This window comes from Pelodiscus sinensis, chromosome 22, assembly GCF_052426305.1.
Source record: "Pelodiscus sinensis isolate ZL-2025 chromosome 22, ASM5242630v1, whole genome shotgun sequence".
Classification (NCBI taxonomy): Eukaryota; Metazoa; Chordata; order Testudines; family Trionychidae; genus Pelodiscus; species Pelodiscus sinensis.
Genome location: NC_143073.1, coordinates 17,619,620 through 17,638,087, shown reverse-complemented (window position 1 = coordinate 17,638,087; position 18,468 = coordinate 17,619,620). Strand labels below are relative to the sequence as shown.

The following is an 18,468-nucleotide window of genomic DNA, read 5'->3' as shown; positions in this document are numbered from 1 at the left end:
ATGGGGAGGGGGTCATGCTTGGGGAGGGAGGTGTGCGCTGTCAATGGCCACTCCCCAGCCTGAGCGGCCAATTTTGCCTGGTGGCGGCACTGAGCTTGAGGTGGCAGTAGGAGCAGGAGGTGCCTCCCCAGGTAAGATGACAGCTCGTCTGAGGTTCCACCCTCCCACCCTGCCTCTAGCGCAGAGGGACACATGGTCACAAGCACAGAGGTGACGGAGGAGTGTGAGTCACTGAGAGTCAGTAAGTTGGAGGCTCCTAAGTGCCTCAGTCACTTGTGAAAATTTGACCCTAAGTGACTTGCCAGAGGACACTCAGGAAGTTTGTGGCAAGACAGGGAATCCAACTCTATGGAACTCTTTCCGCTGATTGGAGAGGGAGATGGACCTGCTTGGGAAGGGAGGGGGCACGGAGGAGGGAGTGCCCTGTCCGCACAGCAGTAATGGCCACGCTCCTTTGAGGGGGCAGCCTCACTCTGGGGAGTGCAGGGTTGGGGTGGAGTCATAGGGCATGAGGGTGTTGTCAAGGGCTGTAGGGATCAGAGGTTAAAAGGTCAAAGGGCACAGGGTGTAGGGGTTGGGATCAAAGGGTGTCAGGCACTAGGGAGCAAGGGGCTGGGTTATGGCTAGGCAGACAGGAAATGTTTTATTTGCATATTTGTTATTTGTATAATGAATATGCAAATTTGCAAATAAAATGATGCCAGTCCACTAAAAATTTGTGAATGGGTTTGCCAGTCCATAGTGTAAGAAAAGATGGGAACCACTGCTCTCCCCGGCTCGGGGAGGGGAGCTGGTGGGTTAGAGCAGGGAGGTCTGGAAGCCCCACTCAGCCTCTATGGCACAGCCCTGGGGTGTGTGTGTGTATCTCCTATTTGGCAGTCAGAAACAATACTGGCAGAATTCAGGCCTGATCAGAGCTCCACAGAGCAGTTGCAGGAATGGGTAGATTTTCTCCCCTTCCAGATAGGTCCACACTGAGGTGCCGTCCTGACACCCCAGGATGTCCCTCAGGTAGCCAGCCTATCCCCTGGAGTGGGACATGGAGGGGACAGACCCTGGAGATCGCTCCTAAACACAGACCCCAGCTTCAGAGCCGGGCAGCACTGTGCAAGAGACACAGTGGGGACGGATGGACAAACTGCCAGCCAACCAGGACCATCTCCCTCAGGGGATGAGGCAAGAAAAGGGCGGTCAGGCTGGGGTGGGGGAGACAGGGGTGCGGACAGACCCATAAGAGTTAGCTAGAACCTCCTCCTCTCCGTACAAAACTCTCCCCACAAGGCTGAGTTCTTCACATGCACTTTATTCCAAAGAGAGGACCCCAGTTCCCAGGGGGGCACGCGTGCTCCCCCACACCCTGAACACCCGGGGCCCACACCTATTCACAGAGACGCTGTTGGAGTTAGAGATTTGAGGGAAATGGAATCCCTGGTATCCACCCCTCCATGGGGGGTACACTGCTGCGGCGCCAAGGGCAGGATCCTGGTGCAGGGACCCCCTTGACAACACACAACTCCATCCCGCCGCCCATGCTCCCTGCTCCGGCGAGGAGTCCTAGCAACATGGGCAGGGCAGGAGAAGGCCAGGAGCAGAGAAAATGGGCCAGGGAGAGGGCTCCCCAGCGCCCTTCGTGGTGTGTGTGTATGTGTATGTATATATATATATACACACACACACACACACACACACACACACACACACATAGTTCTTGGAGCTCACTCCCTAGCAGCTCCAGGACAAATTGGTCCAACATCTGGCTGCTGGGGCGAGGGAGGTGGCGATGCAGCCCCTGCGGCATCCGAGAGTCTCTCTGGGGACAGGATGGAGGGGGCGCAGTGAACCGCTGGCTATGCCAGCCCCATCTCCTCCAGCACGCTGCGAGGTGACTCATCCTCCTGCAGCAGAGAGATAGTGGGGGGGGTATTAGAGGGTGGGAGAGAAAGCCAAGACCCAGACACACCAACAACTCAGTGCCCCCCATAACCAGGCTGGACTGAGCCTCACCAGCCTGTCTCCATTATCCTGAGCCAAGCCTCTGACCCTGGAGCTGGGCCCAGCTAGTCCCCCCAAGTCTAGCTCCATTGTGTGCGCCTCCCTCGCCAACGGACCCTGGGAATGTTCAGAGGTGGGGGGGGCATCTCCTGCCATCCCCAACATTAACCAGCACAACTCTTCCTGTGGACAGAGGAGGGAGCCAATGCCCCCCGCCCAGGCCTCACGCAAACCCCTTTGGCACTGGGAGGGCAGTCAATGGGTTTGCGGGGCTGGGAAGCAAGCAAGAATTGGCTGCTTTCTGCTGGGAGCCCGCTCACCCACGCTGAGTGGAGAAGAGAGCTGCAGAGCTCGGTGACTCATCGCCCTGCACCACAGCCCAGGCAATGAGACGGCAACTGCAGTGGGGGTTGGGGGCCCCGGGCTTCTTCCCCACGCTGCGACACAGCCAGGGCTAAAGACATGGGAGGATGAGGAGATCAGGGTGCCTGCTGCTTGGAGGAGTTGAGGGCATGATCTGGGTAGGGGGGCAAGATAGGGGTGTGACAATGGGTGCCCAGTGTTAGAATGGGGACATGAGAGCGCTGTTTGAGGAACTGGGGGGCTCACATCCCTTTCCCATCTCTGGGAGCACCAGTGCGGGTTCTTTCTTGTCTCTGGACAGAGCGCCATCCTGCTGCTCGCAGAGGAAAGGGAATTCTGCAGCTACAAGCAGAACCAGTTGTGATGAAGTGGGGGATTCGAAAGGGTTGTCTGCTGGGGGGGGGGGCACTCAGTGTCCTTGGGTGTTGCTGGTTTAATGAGGGGAGGGGACCAGAACAGAACTGGGGACCCTGGCCAGTGCTCTGGAGAATGGAGACCCCAGTGACTGGTGACCAGGAGACTCAACTGGGATGGCACATCTGGGTCTGGCCAGGGGGAGGCCAATGGGCTGCGGAGAGAGGACCAATGACCTGCCCAGCTAGTCCCAACCAGGCGGAGGCGGGGGGGACACAAAGGACGGAGGAGAGGAGAGGAGAGGAGAGGAGAGGAGAGGAGAGGAAGGCCCAGGCAACCCTGGTTACCTGAACAGGAGACAGAGGTCAGGGGAGGGGCTGCTGGGGAGAGAGATGAGGGCTGGGCTGGAAGGAGGGGGCTGCTGGCCTGGGCAGGGGGAGCAGGCAGAGCCCACCTGGCTGCAGGGGAGACTCAGACGTGCTGGGCTGAGGGGGGCCAGGCCTGCAGGCCTGAGAGTTCCTGTGCTGGGTTCAGTGCTCAATGAACCCTCCTGTGTGATGCTGGCGGAGAGTCGCTCTGGTCTGAGAACAGGGCTGCACTAGTCCCTCAGGGAGTGGAGGCCCTGGGGACTCCTCGAGGGGCCCAGGGCAGAGACAGGTGTGCTGGGGGCTCAGAGAGGCGCTCCCAGGAGGCGGAGGGGACTGCAAGAGAAAGTGGACCCCCTGAGAAGAGGCTGTCCAGTGGAGTGGGTTCCCCTTGGAACCGTATAGGACAAGCGTGGCTACAACCTGGGAGTCTGACATACCAGACCACACCCAGCCCTGATGGTAAGAACCCAGCGGCAACTGGCTGTGCTCCAACTGAGGGGGGGTATCAAGTCACTTCCCAGTAGAGGCCCAGCCCCCTCTACCTCCTGCAGGAGGTCGGCCTGCTCGATAGCTTTCAGCACGCTCTTCTTGGAAGTGTCCTGGATCTCCCCGCCCATGAGGAACTCGTCCAGAATGAAGTAGGCCTTCTCGAAGTTGAAGATGATGTCTAGCTCGCACACCTGGGGGGATCGAAGGAGTATCAGGACTCCTGGGAGTCAAGGAGAGAACCCAGGAGCCCTGACTCCCAGGCCCTGCCTGGACTGTGCTCCCCTCTCCGAGGGAGGGGTTCAGATAGCTGGAAGGGGGGAGAAAGGTGACAAAGTGGGGATATTTTTGTCTGTGGCCAATGTGTGCCTCAGTTTCCCCCATCTCCAGTGGGGAACAAGGACTGCTAGTACAGCTGTGCCAGTGCAGCGTGTGCACCAAGGAGGTTCTATGCTGATGTCAGTCTATGCTGGCGCTGAAGTTGGTGTAATTTACGCTGCTCATGGGGAGGAAGGGGGAATCGGCATAGCCAGGAGCGACACGAGTCACACCCACACAACTGGCAGCATTGATCGACATGGTGTGGCGGGCTCCTGTTGGCGTGACCGTGTCGCCAGAGTGGGCTGAACAAGCCACTGAAAGGACTGATTACAGCCAAGCCAGATGAAGGGTGAAGCCGGTCCTTGGCAGACTGATGCCTAGTGATCCATGCCCCAGGGTGGAAGGTTCCCCGCCTGTCCATGGCAAAGGATGGAGAGGTGCAAGGTGGGAAGATGTGCAGTGTAGCTGAGCTTCAGAGGAAGCTAGCACCCCTGTACTGGCTGGACTGGGGAAGGGTGTCAGAGTGCAAGCCAGAAAACAGGGCTCATTCCGGCTTGGCATGGCTCAGGGGCTAGGTAGGACTGCCCATGCTACATCCCAGAGAGGGAGAGACCTGACCACTGGGGAGTTGCAGATGCCCTGAGGCTCCATCTAGGACCTGTCCAGGATGCAGAGAGGACCCCGGAGTTGCCTGTGGCTCTCTGACAGGGAAATAGCCGGATTAGACTGGGTCCCACTAAGCCCAATTAACATTTCTATCCCCAGCAGTTCAGTGGGCAGGGTGCCCGGAGCCTGCCCGGGGGATTAAAGAGGCATAATTAATGTGTGAGGGATTAGCTGGGATTTGCCACCACAAACCAGCACCCGCCCTCGCAGTGGAGCTGATGTGCCCATCCACCCATGGGGCCCTGGGCCTGAGTGCCAGAGCCAGTCCCAGGGTCACCCAGGCCCCTCGCAAAGGGTTAGCAAGGCCTGCTGCCCATCTCCAGGGACCCATGCCCACCCTGGTGTAGCTGTGTGCACCATGCCCCAGTGCCAGACCCATGGGGGGGCCGGACTTACGCTGCCGAAGTACTTGTCCAGCAGCTCCACGTAGCGGTGGATCAGCTCCAGCGTGATTAGCTCGTTGTCCTGGCCCTCAATGGCACAGCAGAAGTACAGGCTGGCATACCTGCAGGCAAAGGGCAGAGCGCTCAGTGAGGGTGGGAATAGGCCACAGACTGGGCTGGGATCTCATCCAGTACAGGCCTGACAGTGACCATAGGAGAGTATGGAATCTCTCCAAGTTTCCATTCCCACGGCCACACAGGATGGGCAGGGTCAGAAATGCCGGGCCCTTCCCATCATGCCCCTGTGCCTCCTGGGCCCAGAGCAATGCAGTGGTCTCCCCACCCCATGGTTCATTAGCCCTCTGGTTCCTTTGCTCCGGCCCCCAGCATGAGAGGTGGCAGGTGTTGACAGTGCCTTGTGACAGGGACTAGCTGGCTCAGCGAGGCAGGGAATGGGGCATACTGTACCTGTCCCCTCTAGAGGGAGTGGGGAAAGTTTCCTTCTCCCCTATAGTGAGTGGCAGGGGAGGAACTGTGTGAAGGCGATGGGGGAGGGGTTTGTGTGCGTGAAGGGGAGCTCTCTGCTTTGGCTGCCCCATGGCTGGGGCCCTCAGGGCTAGGCCAGCTGTTATTGGGCTCCTGGTGCACCCTGAAGGCCACTTGGGCCTTCAGGGTGCACCTGAAGAACTCTGAGAGTGACTGGGGGGGACCTGAACACACATTTCAGGGGCCAGCAAAGGGTGGGTGGGGGGGGTTTCTTTCTAAGCTCCCCACTCCTTTAGGGCACTTGGTTTGTTTGTTGGATGGGGCTATGGGCTGTCCTGGGCTGCCTCTGCTTCATGTCCCCCTCCCTTAACTCACTGGGGGGAGGGGCATGGAGAGGCAGCTGCCAGGGCTGACTCATTGCAGGAGCCTCACCTGAGCGCAGGGTGGGGCTGCCGCAGTTCCCAGCCCAATCGAGCCTTGGCCCAGGGGAGAGGCTGCTACAGGCATGGAAAGGAGGAAGCAGGGCTGGCTGGGATCCAGGGGACACAACAGCAGCAGAGGATGTAGGCAGTGGGGAAGGTGGGAAGAGCTGCTGGGGAGGGCGGCTTCTTGGAGAGGGAGGAGGGCTCACCTTTTGTAGACCACCTTGAGGTCCCGCCACTCAAGGAAGCTGCACATCTTGGGCTTGCGGGCCAGCACCACCTGCATGAGCTCCCGCACCATCTTCTTCTTCTCCTTATCTGAGGTGGCCAGATACCACTTCTGCAGCCGCAGTTTCCCCTGCCGGCTGAATAGCAGCATGAACCGCATCTGCCATGGGAGGGACTGGCTCAGTGAAGGGTTTGAACCCATCCCTGGCCTGTGCCCCTACTTTCCCCACTGTGCCACAAGCAGCTAAACAGCCAGAGTCAGGGGCAGCAAGGGCCAGAGACTCGTAAGTGACAGCTGGTGCCACTGGAAGCCCCTAATCCAAGCAGAGGGGTGTGCCTGGGAGCAGAGCTCCCCATGGGGCCCATCCCCTAACCCCAAGCCACTCCTTCCCACCCAGGCTGCAGCACCAGCAGGGCATGGCCGTGGCATACGTGCCCAGACAGACACGGGCTGGGGCTACCCAGTATAACAGCAGTGAGCCCAGGTCTGGGATAGGTGGAGACAGGGAACACAGGGAATTTGGGTGAGGGGTAACTAGGAAGCTTGAGAGTGGGGCCTGGGAGTAAGGGCTCCTGGGCTCTGTCCCTTTCAGACCCTAGCACTGTCTGTCCCAAATGGGGGTGAGAGCCACTTTTGGGGGTCACCCTGATGGACCAGATGTCCCTTCCCCCCATGCAGTCAGATCCCATGGGATTCCCCAAACCAGGCTCACTGCCCCTGCAAGGTGTGAGCACCTACCCTGCCTACAGGTACATGGCCTGACCCCTGCTAATTACACTAATGACAACTGGCACAGCCTGAGCCCCAGAGGAGTTAACAAGGAGGCATGGAGCACAGCAGGCCTAGGATCCAGTGCCAGCATAGGGAGCTGGAAGAAGATGCCAGTGTTTGAGCTGGACCTGACCTGTCCTGGTCACCACTGTTAGTCATGCAACTCGCTGAAACAAACCTGCTAGGCCTGTTTTCTGGGGCAGGCTCCCCACCCCAGTGACCCTATGCAGCCCACTTCTCCAGATCACAATGGCTCCTGCTTTTAAATGGGCTCTGACCCTGAAACCCTGCCAATGAGTGCAAGCAATGCTTCTGCAGTACAGGTGCTGTCTACACTAAGGACTGCAACACTATAGCCCCATCGCAGCAGTTCAGCTATCCTGGCCGCTCACACACACACACACCCTGAAATGGGCAATGCAGGTTCTAGCTCCACCTGGGGCTGCTCCGGAGTTTGACTCTCTTCCTCGTCACATCTGCACCATCACATGAGACTCATGCATCAACACAGCATCGCACATGCCACCCCAATGCCTGCCATGCAAAATGCACAGCTCCTGACACATGGCATTCAGGTCCAGTCTACCCCAAGGGCTGCCACAGGGCATAAAACCATCTCCCAGTAGAATCACAAGCTGCCTTCACACACAGTAGCTCAGGTACTGGCATTCCCCTGCATGCACTACACCAGGCCTGGGGGTGCATGGGCCTCATCATATGCTGGGGCAGGAGCAGCCTTGTCCCTCATGGTTACAAACATGGATGTCAGGTGCAGCCCCTAGTGCGTTGCCTCAACTCAGGGGTTCAGTCGCACTCACCAGCCTGCCTCTGGCGTGCGGATGCTGTCCACACTAGGAGTGGCAACAGTGAGAAGCCTTGTCCCAGATAGGAGCCATCTAGTGGCTGTGTCAAGACCAAGGGCAGGGGGGCAGCTGTTCAAAAGGCAGCGTGTTTGGCAGATACACCCCAACCCCCACTTGTGGGAATGGGACTGAGCTGCACAAACAGCCCCTGGCAACCGCCCCATCACCAGCTCGCTGCCACGGGCGCTGTGCCCCAGCGGCTCCCCCGGCCCAGACCCCCCACTTGGGCTGCAGCCCAGCCCCGTCTCGGGGGACCCCAGCCCAGCCCCCCTTGGGTTCCAGCCCAGCTCCCCCCGGTGCCCCCTCACCATGGCGCCGCCTCCCGGCCCCTGGGCCGCGCTCAACCTGGCCAGGTACGGAGCCGGGCCCGGCCTCCCCGCGCTACGCATGCGCCAGTGCGGGACAGGCGCTACTTCCGGGAGGGGCGGTGGAGGCGTTCCTATGGCAATGGGGGCAGGAGGAAGAGGGCGGGGCCGTTTCCGTGGCAACGGGGGCAAGAAGGAGGCGGCGGGGAGCTGGTGCTATGGCAACGGGGGCAAGAGTGAGTGGGAGGGGAGCCGCTCCCATAGCAAGGGTGGGCGGGTGCTGTGTCATGGGAACGGGGGAATGTATCCATGGCAACAGACCAAAAGGGAGGGGCGGGGGCAGGAAGGGTCGGGGCTCTGCAGTGAGGCAGGCGGAGTGAGCGGGGCCCCAGGGGAGGGGCTGAATCTGGGGGGCTTGAGGGAGTGGATAGGGCTCGGTCAGGAGGGGAGGGCTGGGGGCCATGGATGAGGAAGGGGACTCGGGGGAGGGAGCATGGCTGAGTGGAGAGGGAAACACAGAGCAGTGTGAGTTTAATAAAACCAGCCAGGCCCAGCAAAGGGGCCCATGGGGCACAGAGCCCATCCCAAGGGCCTTAGCACATCCCTGGCACCTAGCTCGGTCCAGGGAGGGATCATGGCCCCCCTGTGGGGCTGGTGGTGCAGGGCCTGGAAGAGGTGTGCTCCTCTCTTACAGCCAGTGCTCACTCCACTGCTATGGGGCATGGCTGGCCCCAGAGCCTGCTCATCAGATCTTGCTACAGCCTCCTTCCCACAGGCTGGGCCCAGGGCTCAGGATAGGGAACAGGCACAGCCACAAGGCAAGGACCACACCATGTTTCCATAGATATTTTATTAAAATATACATATGCACACCCACACACAAGCATGTTCCTTACAACTCACTGCTCCTGTTGGGCAATCCTGCTTCCATGCAGTAGGGATATAGGTCAGGCAAATCTATGGGGTCCCCCACATCCCTTGCCCAGCTTGTATAGGGAAAAGGCACACATTACTTTAAAGGCACTACTGCAATGGAGTCTGGGAGGTGGTAGTGGGCTATTTAGATTCCCACAGCACATACTGTTCCTTTAATGCCAAAGGGGAAAATGCTAGGGTTGAGAAGGAAAAAAGAAGGGGGTGGAAGGGAATGATATACCTCAGCTGCCAGTCCCTTGCCCAGCCACCATTGGATTATTTTTAGACATCCACTGATTTTTGGGGGGTGATGCGTACTGGCTGGTGAGAGCAACTAACCCCTGACCCTGATCTGCATGTGCAGCACTGCTGGGGACACGTGCCGATTGCTTCACCCAGCTTCCTGTACTGCCAGGGAGTGACGCAGGCAGAGAAGGCCCCCTGCAATAGGACTCTGTCTGGCTGCTAGAGAGCAGCTCTTGCAGGAAGTGGAGCATGCTCAGGGCTGGGTGGCTGACTGAGAGGCCCTCAGGGAGAGGTAACTGCATCTGTTTGTCCACACAAATCTTGGAGGAGGTGGTGATTAGTTTGTGCTTCCTATAGTGAACAAAGGTTATAGCAACATCTCTGGCCATACCTCAGCCATCCACCCTCTGGCCCACCATTCCTGCCCCTACCCCTCAAAAATGCAAACAAAGCTAGAAATATATTATATCCTCTACAATATATTACTCTTCCATACACTCATGCCCAGTCCAGGCCTCCCAGTACTCCTGAGAACAGGGTTCCTGATAACAAACCCCCCCCCCACCTCCAAGAGTGGGCGAGGTAGTAGCCTCCAGTGTAAACACTCAAATCCATGTGGGCCCTAAGCCCAAGCAAAGCAGGAATCACAAGAACCGAGTTGCTGGGAGTCAACGCCAGCCTGTGCCTGGAATTGCTGGTGGTGGTTGACAGTTCCAAGGGAAGTGGTCAGCGTGGGCAGCTGTCCTGTCAGTGGGGGTCGTGAACATGCTGCCCAAAACAGAGTAATCGCTTGAGCAGGACCCGATCTTGGCTCCCAGAGAGTCAAACTGAACAAGGCAGGCACCTGATGCTCAGGCAGAGGGGCTGGGGGAGCCCCTTTCCCCAGAGATGGTTTGCTTCCCCGATTGCTCCCAGCGCAGGGTGTCCCTGAACTCAGGGTTCCATTACCTGTCCCATGAAGAGGATGGCACCTGGTGGGTAGAGAACGGAGTAAGGAGGAGAGTCATGAAAGTCACAACTTCCCCCTCCCAATCCCACTGCTTCCTCCCCCCAATACAGCAGAGGTGGTCTGGCCAGTGGTAGGATGCTGGGGTACATGAAACCCATGGCTAAGCCGGTCCTGGAATTCCTCAAGCCAGGTTCTCCCCATCTCTGGGAGAGGAGTGTGTCCCAAAGAGCTGGGGCCCAGGTTGGATCCTCACCTGTGGGGTTGTGGCGCACCACGAAGAGGAAGGGCCGGTCCATGATGATCTCCGGGGGTGCCATCCGGGCATAGACAATGGCAGCTGCAAGAGAGGAAGTGGAAGTCACCCCAGGGAGTCGGCTGGGCTGCCCCACACATGGATGGAGATGCCGGCTCCATTCCCCAGGGCCAGAGCTCACTGCCCTTGTGGGATAGGTCGTGATAAGAGGGAGACTCTTCAGCCAGGCCACAATGCACCCCCTGGCTGCTCCCCCCCCCCCCCCCCCGAGCACACCCTGGGAGGCCACTGACCCTCTCACCTGTGGCTGATGAGGCTTTGGTGCCACTCTCGTTCACCTCAATCTTCACTTTCTGCAGTGCACGGGCCACATACAGCGACTCTTTGGCTGGAAGAGAATGAGTCATGAGCATGGGGTTCCAGGGCATTCCCCCACCCCCAGTGGCATAGCAAGGGGGTGGCAATTGCCCCTACGTGCCACAGTAAGGGGAGTGGTGCCAATTTAGTCCCCTCTCCATTTCCCTGTCATCCCTCAGCTGGCCAGCTCCTCCTCTGCCTGCTCCACTGGCTGGAGTCTCCTCCCTGCCTCTCTGCCCCCAGCCCATAGCCACTGGCAGTGCATGCTGAGGCCAGCCCCAAACTGTAGGGAGCAGAGGAAGATGCAGTACAAACTCCCCCCGTCCTCCCAGACTAGGGCTCAGCCATGTGCCCGATTCAGGGCCCAGCTGTGCAGAAGTGGTGGCGAGGTCCTGAGTGCATAACATCCTTGCTACGCCTCTGCCCACCCAGCACTCAAGGAGGCAAAGAACAAGCAGGAGACAGAAGTGGCAGCGGGGGCAGCCTCTTCTCTGCACAGAGGCAAAGCCCTCACCTGAGAGGCTGGTGAAGTCTGCAGTGCCAGGTTGGAAGACATCTCTAATGCCCAGCTGCTGCAAGGGCCAGTGCAAGTTGGACTCTGTCTCCAGGGAGAACCTGTAGGGGGCAAACAGGATCAGCAAAGGGGGGAGGGGGGGAAATAAGAGACATGTTCAGCACCCCCTCCAGCAGCATGGGCATGTAAAAGCCCACCTGTGCAAGGGACTCATCTAGTGCCCTGACTAGCAGAGCACCCACAGCCAGCAGCATGTATCTACTGGTGGTGCATGTCTGCACATGACTCTGTGCATAGAACAAAATTTTGCACATGGATGGAAATTAGAGGGAACACTGCCCAGGAGTCTTGGCTCCCAGTCCATCCTGAACCCACCAAACCCAGATTCCCTCCCAGAGCTAGGGAGAGGGCCCAGGAATCCCAGCTTCAGAATGAGGCTGGTGCAGGTAGGGGGTAGTTCTTACTTGGGAAGCACAAGCAGCCGGGCCACCCGGGTCATGTTGCTTTTCCACTCTCCCACCAGCCGTGCATCAATAACCTGTGTCAGGGTGGCCAGGGGCACGTTGCGTTGGTATGGGGCAGCGATCAGCATGCTGAGTGTGTCCCCATGGTATGGCAGCTCCACTACATCGTATTCTACTCCGTCTGGGGTGGAGAATTCACCTGGGTGGGGAGAGCTGGGTTAAGTGGTTGGGTGTGGTGCAGGTCATTCTGCCCCTTTCCTTTGGGGGAGCAGAGAGCAGAAGAGATTCCAGGAAAGGTTGAATTTAGATGGTCTCAGCCCAGAGAGTGGGGAAGAGGCTGCAGAGAAAGCTCGAGACCTGCCCACCTCCCTCTCACCATAGTTGAACTTGGCTGTCTGCTCCATCATGGGCACCGCCATGCTGCTCCCATCCGGCTTGTGGAAGACACGGTGGCGTGTGGCTGCCTCTGGAAAAGGCAGCTTCCAGAGCCCTTTGAAATACACAGCATTCACCAGCACCAAGCGGGTCAGGTCATCCACAGTGCCCAGGGGCAGGAAGTCACTGATCATCCCTGAAACCATAGCAAAGAGTGTCAGAGACCAACAAAACTCAGGAATCCTGGCTCCCTGCTGTGTGCGCACACACCCCCCAACCCACCCCAGCCAGGGACAGGACCCAGGCATCCTGGCCGCTCACCGTGGGTGCTAGTCCGGACCCAGTCATTGACGATGAAGCGTGCCCGCTCACACTCTGTGAAGTTGACCTGCTTGACGGTCTGGCGAAAGACCCGGGCGAACATCTTCATGAAGCCAGGAGTCAGTTCAAGATCCCGCTGCACAAACAGCGCATCAGCCACATCCACCCTGTCCTGGTTCCATGGGGCTGTCAGCTCTCTGTGCAGCCACCGCAGGGCCTGGGGGGCACCTCGCTCTGCAAGGGAGGGACAACTTGTCAGGACAATGCAACATTAATAACACAGTGGGCAAGATCTGGCCCATCAAGCCCCACAGCCTGCCCTACTGCTCCCCTGCCCCCAGGCCAATCAAGACATGGTGGCAGGGGAGTGTGCAATGTCAATGCTTTGAACAGCCCAAGCAGCTGGTGGCTTCCCCCCCACCCCATGCAATGTCTAGAGGGAGCCATCAGCTGTTCTGAACAGCAAGTTACTTTGTGACCCTCCAGGAGGAAGAATGAAGGGCTGTCTGGTGGCTAGACCAGGGCTACACAACTTTGGAAGCCCCAGGAGCCACAATGATACTCACAGCACATGCCGAGGGCCACAACTTAAGTGTGGTTGTATATACATACAAATACTTTCCACACTGACAGGCATGAATACAATAACGCCCACAATGCTGCAGCGCTCCCGGCACCTCCTCCCTGAGGGCTAGAAACGCTGTACCCGTCTGTTCCAGCCTGCCCATCCACTTGTGTTTTTCAATGCTTACCCTGCCTGGGAGCTGCTTTGTCGTTGTTCAGAGGATCCCATCCGTGGGCCACAAGTTGAACCCCATGTAAACCCAAGCCACCCCACGGGCCACAAAGAAAAGGGCTGTGGGCTATATGTTGAGGAGCCCTGACCTAGAGGGAACCACCAGCTGTTCAAGACAGCTGGCAGTTCCCTCTAGGCACTGCATACCCCTGGCAGGGCAGGGGGAGCACAAAGTCTCTTCCCCTTCCAGGAGGCATGGCACCTAGGGGGAACCACCTCTTCTGACTGAGGCCCCACCCTTCTGGGAGGCTCCATGATCACAAACCAGTTTGTGAAATGGCTCCTCTGCAAAACTTATTGCCCACCCCTGGTTAATACTACAAGCCCCTCGCCCAGTGTGCAAAGGCAGCTGCCTCTGGGGTGGGGTATCTGGTTATACAACATTCTGTTGTTCAGAGCCAATATGCAGCCACCTCTGGGGGTGGGGGCAGTTGGTTACATAGGGACCTGTTGCCTGGCACTAAGATGCACCCACCTCTGGAATGGGATGGGCACTTACACAGGGAGTGGAGATGCCTGGCCCTGGAGGTGGCTGCAGCTGGCTACAACTGAGATGCTTTGGGGCCCCAGTAATGCTGATGGGGATACCACCACTTCCCCAGCCACTTACCAGTCACCCCGTATTCCATGGCTGCCTTGATCTGACTCCGGCTCTCCCCAGCAGCCGCCATCTGCAGCATGCCCAGCACGGAGGCCACGCCGAACGGCGAGAAAGCGACATTACGATCCGAGGAAGCCTTGACCACCTCCCGGAAAACCCTCACCCCAAAGTCAGCAGAGAGCTGGGCCACGCGGGAGCCAGCAGGGCGGCTCAGAGGGCTGGCCACGCAGAGGAGGGCCGTGCAGGCCAGAACCACTAGTGGGAGCTGCATCCTAAAGGGAGAAAACAGGAAAGTTAGAAAAGAACCCAGGAGTCCCGGCTCTGACCCCCGAGCTGGGCAAAGAGCGCAGCCGGGACGCGGCGTACCCCTCTCCCAGGCCGGCAGTAGGGAGCCCGGTAGGCGTCGCCGCACCGCTGGCTGCCTCACCTAGAGACTTGTCGAAGCCGGAGACTTGCGAAGTGTCTGGCCCCGTCGCCTTTTATCCGCTCGCCGTGCGCCCAAGGCGCGGAAAACCGCGATGAACTCATCGCCCCCGCGCCTCCTCCTACCCCGGGGGGAGCCAACAGCCCGGCCCGGGTCCTAGCGCCCGCTCTTTGCGGGGGCGAGTGGACCGGGGTGGCGGGATTCTCTGCCACGCCCCCTCTGCCTGTTGCGCTCCCCGGGGTGGCATCAGAGGGCAGGCGTGGCCCGTGGCCCGAGGCGCTTAGCATGCCCCCAACCGCCTCCCCGCCGTCCTCACGGGCTCCGGAGTATCGCCCAGGTAAAGGAGGGACAGAGCCCCTGTTGCTGCCCCCAAAGCAAGTCACCCCCATGCACAGCCCCCTTGTGTTACCCCTAGTGTGTGTCACCCCCAGGGCAGGGCAGGGCAGGGCAGGCCCCCAGAGCAGTATTTCTTAACCCGTGGCACCAGTACCTTTACTCAAGAGACGTGTGTGTGTGTGTGGGGGAGTACATCAACACAACTGAAATTTTGCTTTAAGTTTTACAGCACTTTATTATTTTTGTAATTTTTACACCCAAAAATTTCATCACCCTGCCAGCTATGGTTAAGTTGTTTAAACAAATGTGTTGCAATGGTAGAAAAAAATTGTGTCTGAAAACAGTAGGTACTGGAGGGGTAGGTACTATATTAAAAAAAAGGTTGAGAAACACTGCCCCAGAGACCCACTTTCTGTTGTATCCCCTACTACATGTCAGAAGGGAGGACATGCTGGGGAGCAGAGCTGGGTCAGACGTAGGTGCAGGTTGAGGGGCTGAACTGTAGGCTGTTGCTATAGGGAAACTCTGGAACAAAATAAACACAATTTGTTTTTCCAGCTGGGAGCAAAGCCAAAAGGGTTAAAGGGTGTATGTGTGTGTCAGACAGGCCTGGCTCTGTGTGTGTGTGTGTGTGAGTGAGAGAGAGAGAGAGAGAGAGAGAGAGAGAGAGGTCTTCCTGTGTGTGTGTGATTTGGTATGGAGGGCTGGACATCTCTGTCCACCTGGGGAGGCTGGGTGTGTGTTGGGGAGGAGGAAACAGGGTGCCTCCATACACGTGGGGGGGGGCTGGGTGTCTGTGTGTGTGTGGTGGGGCTGGGGAAGGTGTGTTCAGGAGGTACGTGGTATTTGGGGGTTTGGGAGGAGTGTTAGATCTTCCTTAGTGACCCCAGCCCAACCCAGTGCCCCCCAATTCAGTTTCCCAGTGCCCAGCCCCGCTACAGGAGGCTCTGGCTTGGCAGGGAATGGGGCCATTGAGTGTGCCCATAAGCCATGGGACTCATGCCCCAGATGATAGTGACACTGCTCCCCAAATCCGCCACCTCCTGATCCCAAACCTGGCCTCTGAGTGTATGAGCCACCCCAGCTGGGCAGAGGATTTTCTGGAAACCCCCCTCCCCCGATCCAGCCTCCTCTGGGCCACAAAGGGGGTGTGGTGGGAGGGGCTTTGGGTTTTCCTGCCCAGCATTCGAGAGGGAGACACCTTGTGGAGAGGGTAGAGGAGGGCAGTGGGTGATCCGGGGTGAGACTGGGACATTGGGTGAAGTGGGGGGGGGGGGGTGTCTGGGTCTAGAGTGTCCCAGCCTAGGGGCAGTGGGGCACAGGATCCAGAGGAAGGGGTTCTCTCCCCAGCTTGGGGAGGGGCAGGAAGAGGGGTGCCTTAGAGCACGGGAGCCAGGACTCCTGAGCTCTCTCCCAGCTCTGGGAGCGCAGTGGTGGCTTAAGTTTTGGGGAACATTCCCACATCCTTGCTCTCAGTACTGCCAAGCCCCCCATCCTGCCAGGTCCAACCAGTCCTGTATTGCTCTGTGCCCCCCACCAGGCTCCAGTTGCTGGATAACAGCCTCCCAGCTCCCTTCCCCAGCTTAGCACTCTGCAGGGACAATGCCCAGGGTAGGGGCTGTGAGCTTAAGAGAGGGACTTGGCCCCAAGGGAGCATCAACCCCTCCCCCCGAAGTGTCCCCGCCAGTGGTGAGCCAGATGTTCCCATAGCATCCTGTCATTGCAACCACTGCCCCCTCAATGACCCCAATGCAGGGCTGATGTCAAGCCCTTCCTGTGGGGGATGGAGAGGCTGCCTGCCCATGGGGATCTTGTAAGAGGAGCTGGAATGTTGATAAAGACAGGCAGCAGCATGGAGACAAAGGGGGCATGAACCCAGCTGGGAGTGGGGGCAGCATGTGACTCCCAGCTTCTGTTTCTGCCCTTGGCCAGGCACCAACCTGCTCCAAAAGTAGCCCTTGGCACTCACTTCCCTGGCTGAGAAATTCGCAACCCAGCCCTTCCCCCACATGCCTGGGTTCCACCCCAGATGGGAGAGGAGTGGGTGCTGGGGGCAGGGGGTGTCAGAGCAGCAGGGGAGGGGGAGTCTGGGGATGGGGAATCTGGCAGGTTGTGTACAGAGAATCACTTTGGCCAGCCCCACATTGACCCTTCACATCCCATCCCAGGTGTGACTGGACGGGCAGGAGCGGGTGGGATCTGGCGGCTGAAAGATTGGGGAACACTGGGTTTGGTGTGGAGCAGGGGAGATGCTGGGGGGGATTGTCAGTTCCATTCTCAGAGCTGCCTCTGGGCTTTGCTCTTCCGGCTCCTGAGTGCAAGCCAGCCCCCCTGCCACAGCTCTGATCCTGGGGTTCCCCAGTTCCATGGGACATCCCCCCCCTCCTGGAACACTGGGGCAGCAGCCTGACCCCTCCCTGCAGAGCCTGGGGACTGGCTCCGCCAAGGCTTTGCAGACAAAGAGGAGACCCAGGCACAGGTCCTATGCTGTCTCCTGGCTGGGGGAGAGGGGCTTTGCCGCAGGCGAAGGTGGCATCACTAGTGTGATGTGGCGGGCAGAGGGGCTGCAACAGGAGATGGGCACAGGGGCTGCATACAAAGGATGTGGGTGGGGGCTTGGGGCTGTCTTTGGGAGTCCTTACTCCCATGCCGCTCCACAGCTGTGGCTTCTGCACTCCTCACACATCCGGTCCCCATATCGCTGTGGCCAGACCCAGCTACTGGGGAACCAGCACGTTTCCCAAGTCGCCAGCAGCCCCCGTCAGGGCATTGCGAGCCATGTGGAGACACAGGGACAGTGCTGGTGCACCACATCCCACACCGTATCAGTGACCCTCTGCCAGCCCTCCCCTCCCAGAGAGAGAAGCCAGGAGTTCTGGCTCCCAGCCCCCCTGCTCTAACGACTAGCCCCACATCCCCTGCCAGAGCTGGGCTGTCTCTGAGCCCGTGGGTCGGGAATGCCGGCTCAGCCTTGGTCACTGTGGGGAGCTCAGCCAGGGTCTGACTGGTGAGTGGCCAGGATGGAATGTTCCGCGTCGCCCCCTCATCCAGTCAGTAGCTACAGAGTCCCCAGCCTGCCAGGCCCTGGGAACCTGGACGGTTCCTCCCTCCAGCTCTGACAGGGGAGCGGGGGCTGGTGGGTTAGCGTGAGGAGCGGGGGGGCCAGGACTCCCGGGTTGTCTCTTTGTGTCTGCGAGGGGAGAGGTGTCTGGGGGTTGGTGGGGCTGGGAGCCAGGACTCCTGGGTTCTCGCCAACTCCAGGAGAGTAGTGCGGGCCAGTGGTTAGAGTGAAGAGCGGCTCTGGGGCTGGGCTGGATCCAACCCTTCCAAGCCCAGAGTTATTTCTGCCGCTGGGGGCGAGGGCGGTGGAATCCCTCAAACATCAAGAACTTTCCACAAGTCTGGGAACGTGTTTGGGGAGCTAAAAATAGGCAGCGAGGTCATTACATCCGGACTGAGCCCTGGCCGGCCCCGAGCAGCACCCTATGGAGCTCCTGCTGGCCTGTGACTCCTGCCCCTCACCCTGAGCCCCGATCCGAGCCAGAGCCCTGGAGAGCGGACCCCAGTCCCGCACCGCCCCGCCCAGCGCTGCCGCTTTTCTATTGGTAACAGCAGCCGCACGCAGGGGAAGTGGCCGGGGAGTGCGGGCGCGGTGCGGGTGTGGAGGGAGGAGGTGGTGGGGAGCACACCAAGCCGGAGGAATCCGGCGGCCATGGCTGCACACGGCTCCCTGGCTCAGCGCAGCCCCTGCCCCTGCCCCGGGGCCAAGCCCTGGAAGTGGGGGAGGGGCGGGGACTCAGTTTGAGGAACCGGGTTCTGGGAACAGCGGTGCGGTGAGCGGGGCCGGGCTTGCGGGCGGCCTGAGTGGCGTCACGCCAGGAGGGGTCACTGGGCGAGCGGCAGCGCGG

General features: G+C 59.3%; 2 protein-coding genes across 2 annotated transcripts; both read right to left on the bottom strand.

The window, feature by feature from the left end:
- Positions 1 to 1,283: 1,283 nt before the first annotated feature.
- AP1S1 (adaptor related protein complex 1 subunit sigma 1) lies at positions 1,284 to 8,171 on the bottom strand. Its single transcript, XM_006117980.5, has 5 exons — positions 8,013 to 8,171; positions 6,051 to 6,229; positions 4,947 to 5,055; positions 3,620 to 3,757; positions 1,284 to 1,895 (listed from the first exon to the last, which is right to left on the bottom strand). Exons 1-5 carry the CDS (start codon positions 8,091 to 8,093, stop codon positions 1,848 to 1,850), a joined length of 555 nt encoding a protein of 184 aa, XP_006118042.1. The 5' UTR covers positions 8,094 to 8,171; the 3' UTR covers positions 1,284 to 1,847.
- A 671-nt stretch (positions 8,172 to 8,842) lies between these two features.
- SERPINE1 (serpin family E member 1) lies at positions 8,843 to 14,386 on the bottom strand. The gene is made up of 9 exons (XM_006117981.5): positions 14,228 to 14,386; positions 13,810 to 14,072; positions 12,404 to 12,637; positions 12,084 to 12,278; positions 11,708 to 11,906; positions 11,244 to 11,344; positions 10,674 to 10,760; positions 10,373 to 10,456; positions 8,843 to 10,141 (listed from the first exon to the last, which is right to left on the bottom strand). The coding sequence occupies exons 1-9, from the start codon at positions 14,326 to 14,328 to the stop codon at positions 10,104 to 10,106; spliced, it is 1,302 nt and encodes a 433-aa protein (XP_006118043.1). The 5' UTR covers positions 14,329 to 14,386; the 3' UTR covers positions 8,843 to 10,103.
- Between the last annotated feature and the right edge of the window lie 4,082 nt (positions 14,387 to 18,468).

Bases quoted from the DNA above. Each gene is read 5' to 3' on its own strand.
- AP1S1 (XM_006117980.5), bottom strand. From the start codon at position 8,093: ATGCGTAGCGCGGGGAGGCCGGGCCCGGCTCCGTACCTGGCCAGGTTG. The intron at 5,056-6,050 runs GTGAGCCCTCCT...CTTTGCCTGCAG, and splicing joins CTCAAGGTGGTCTACAAAAG to GTATGCCAGCCTGTACTTCT. The intron at 1,896-3,619 runs GTAGAGGGGGCT...TCTCTGCTGCAG, and splicing joins AGGCCGACCTCCTGCAGGAG to GAGGATGAGTCACCTCGCAG.
- SERPINE1 (XM_006117981.5), bottom strand. From the start codon at position 14,328: ATGAGTTCATCGCGGTTTTCCGCGCCTTGGGCGCACGGCGAGCGGATA. The intron at 12,638-13,809 runs GTAAGTGGCTGG...CCTCCCTTGCAG, and splicing joins CATGGAATACGGGGTGACTG to AGCGAGGTGCCCCCCAGGCC. The intron at 10,457-10,673 runs GTGAGAGGGTCA...CCTCTCTTGCAG, and splicing joins CAAAGCCTCATCAGCCACAG to CTGCCATTGTCTATGCCCGG.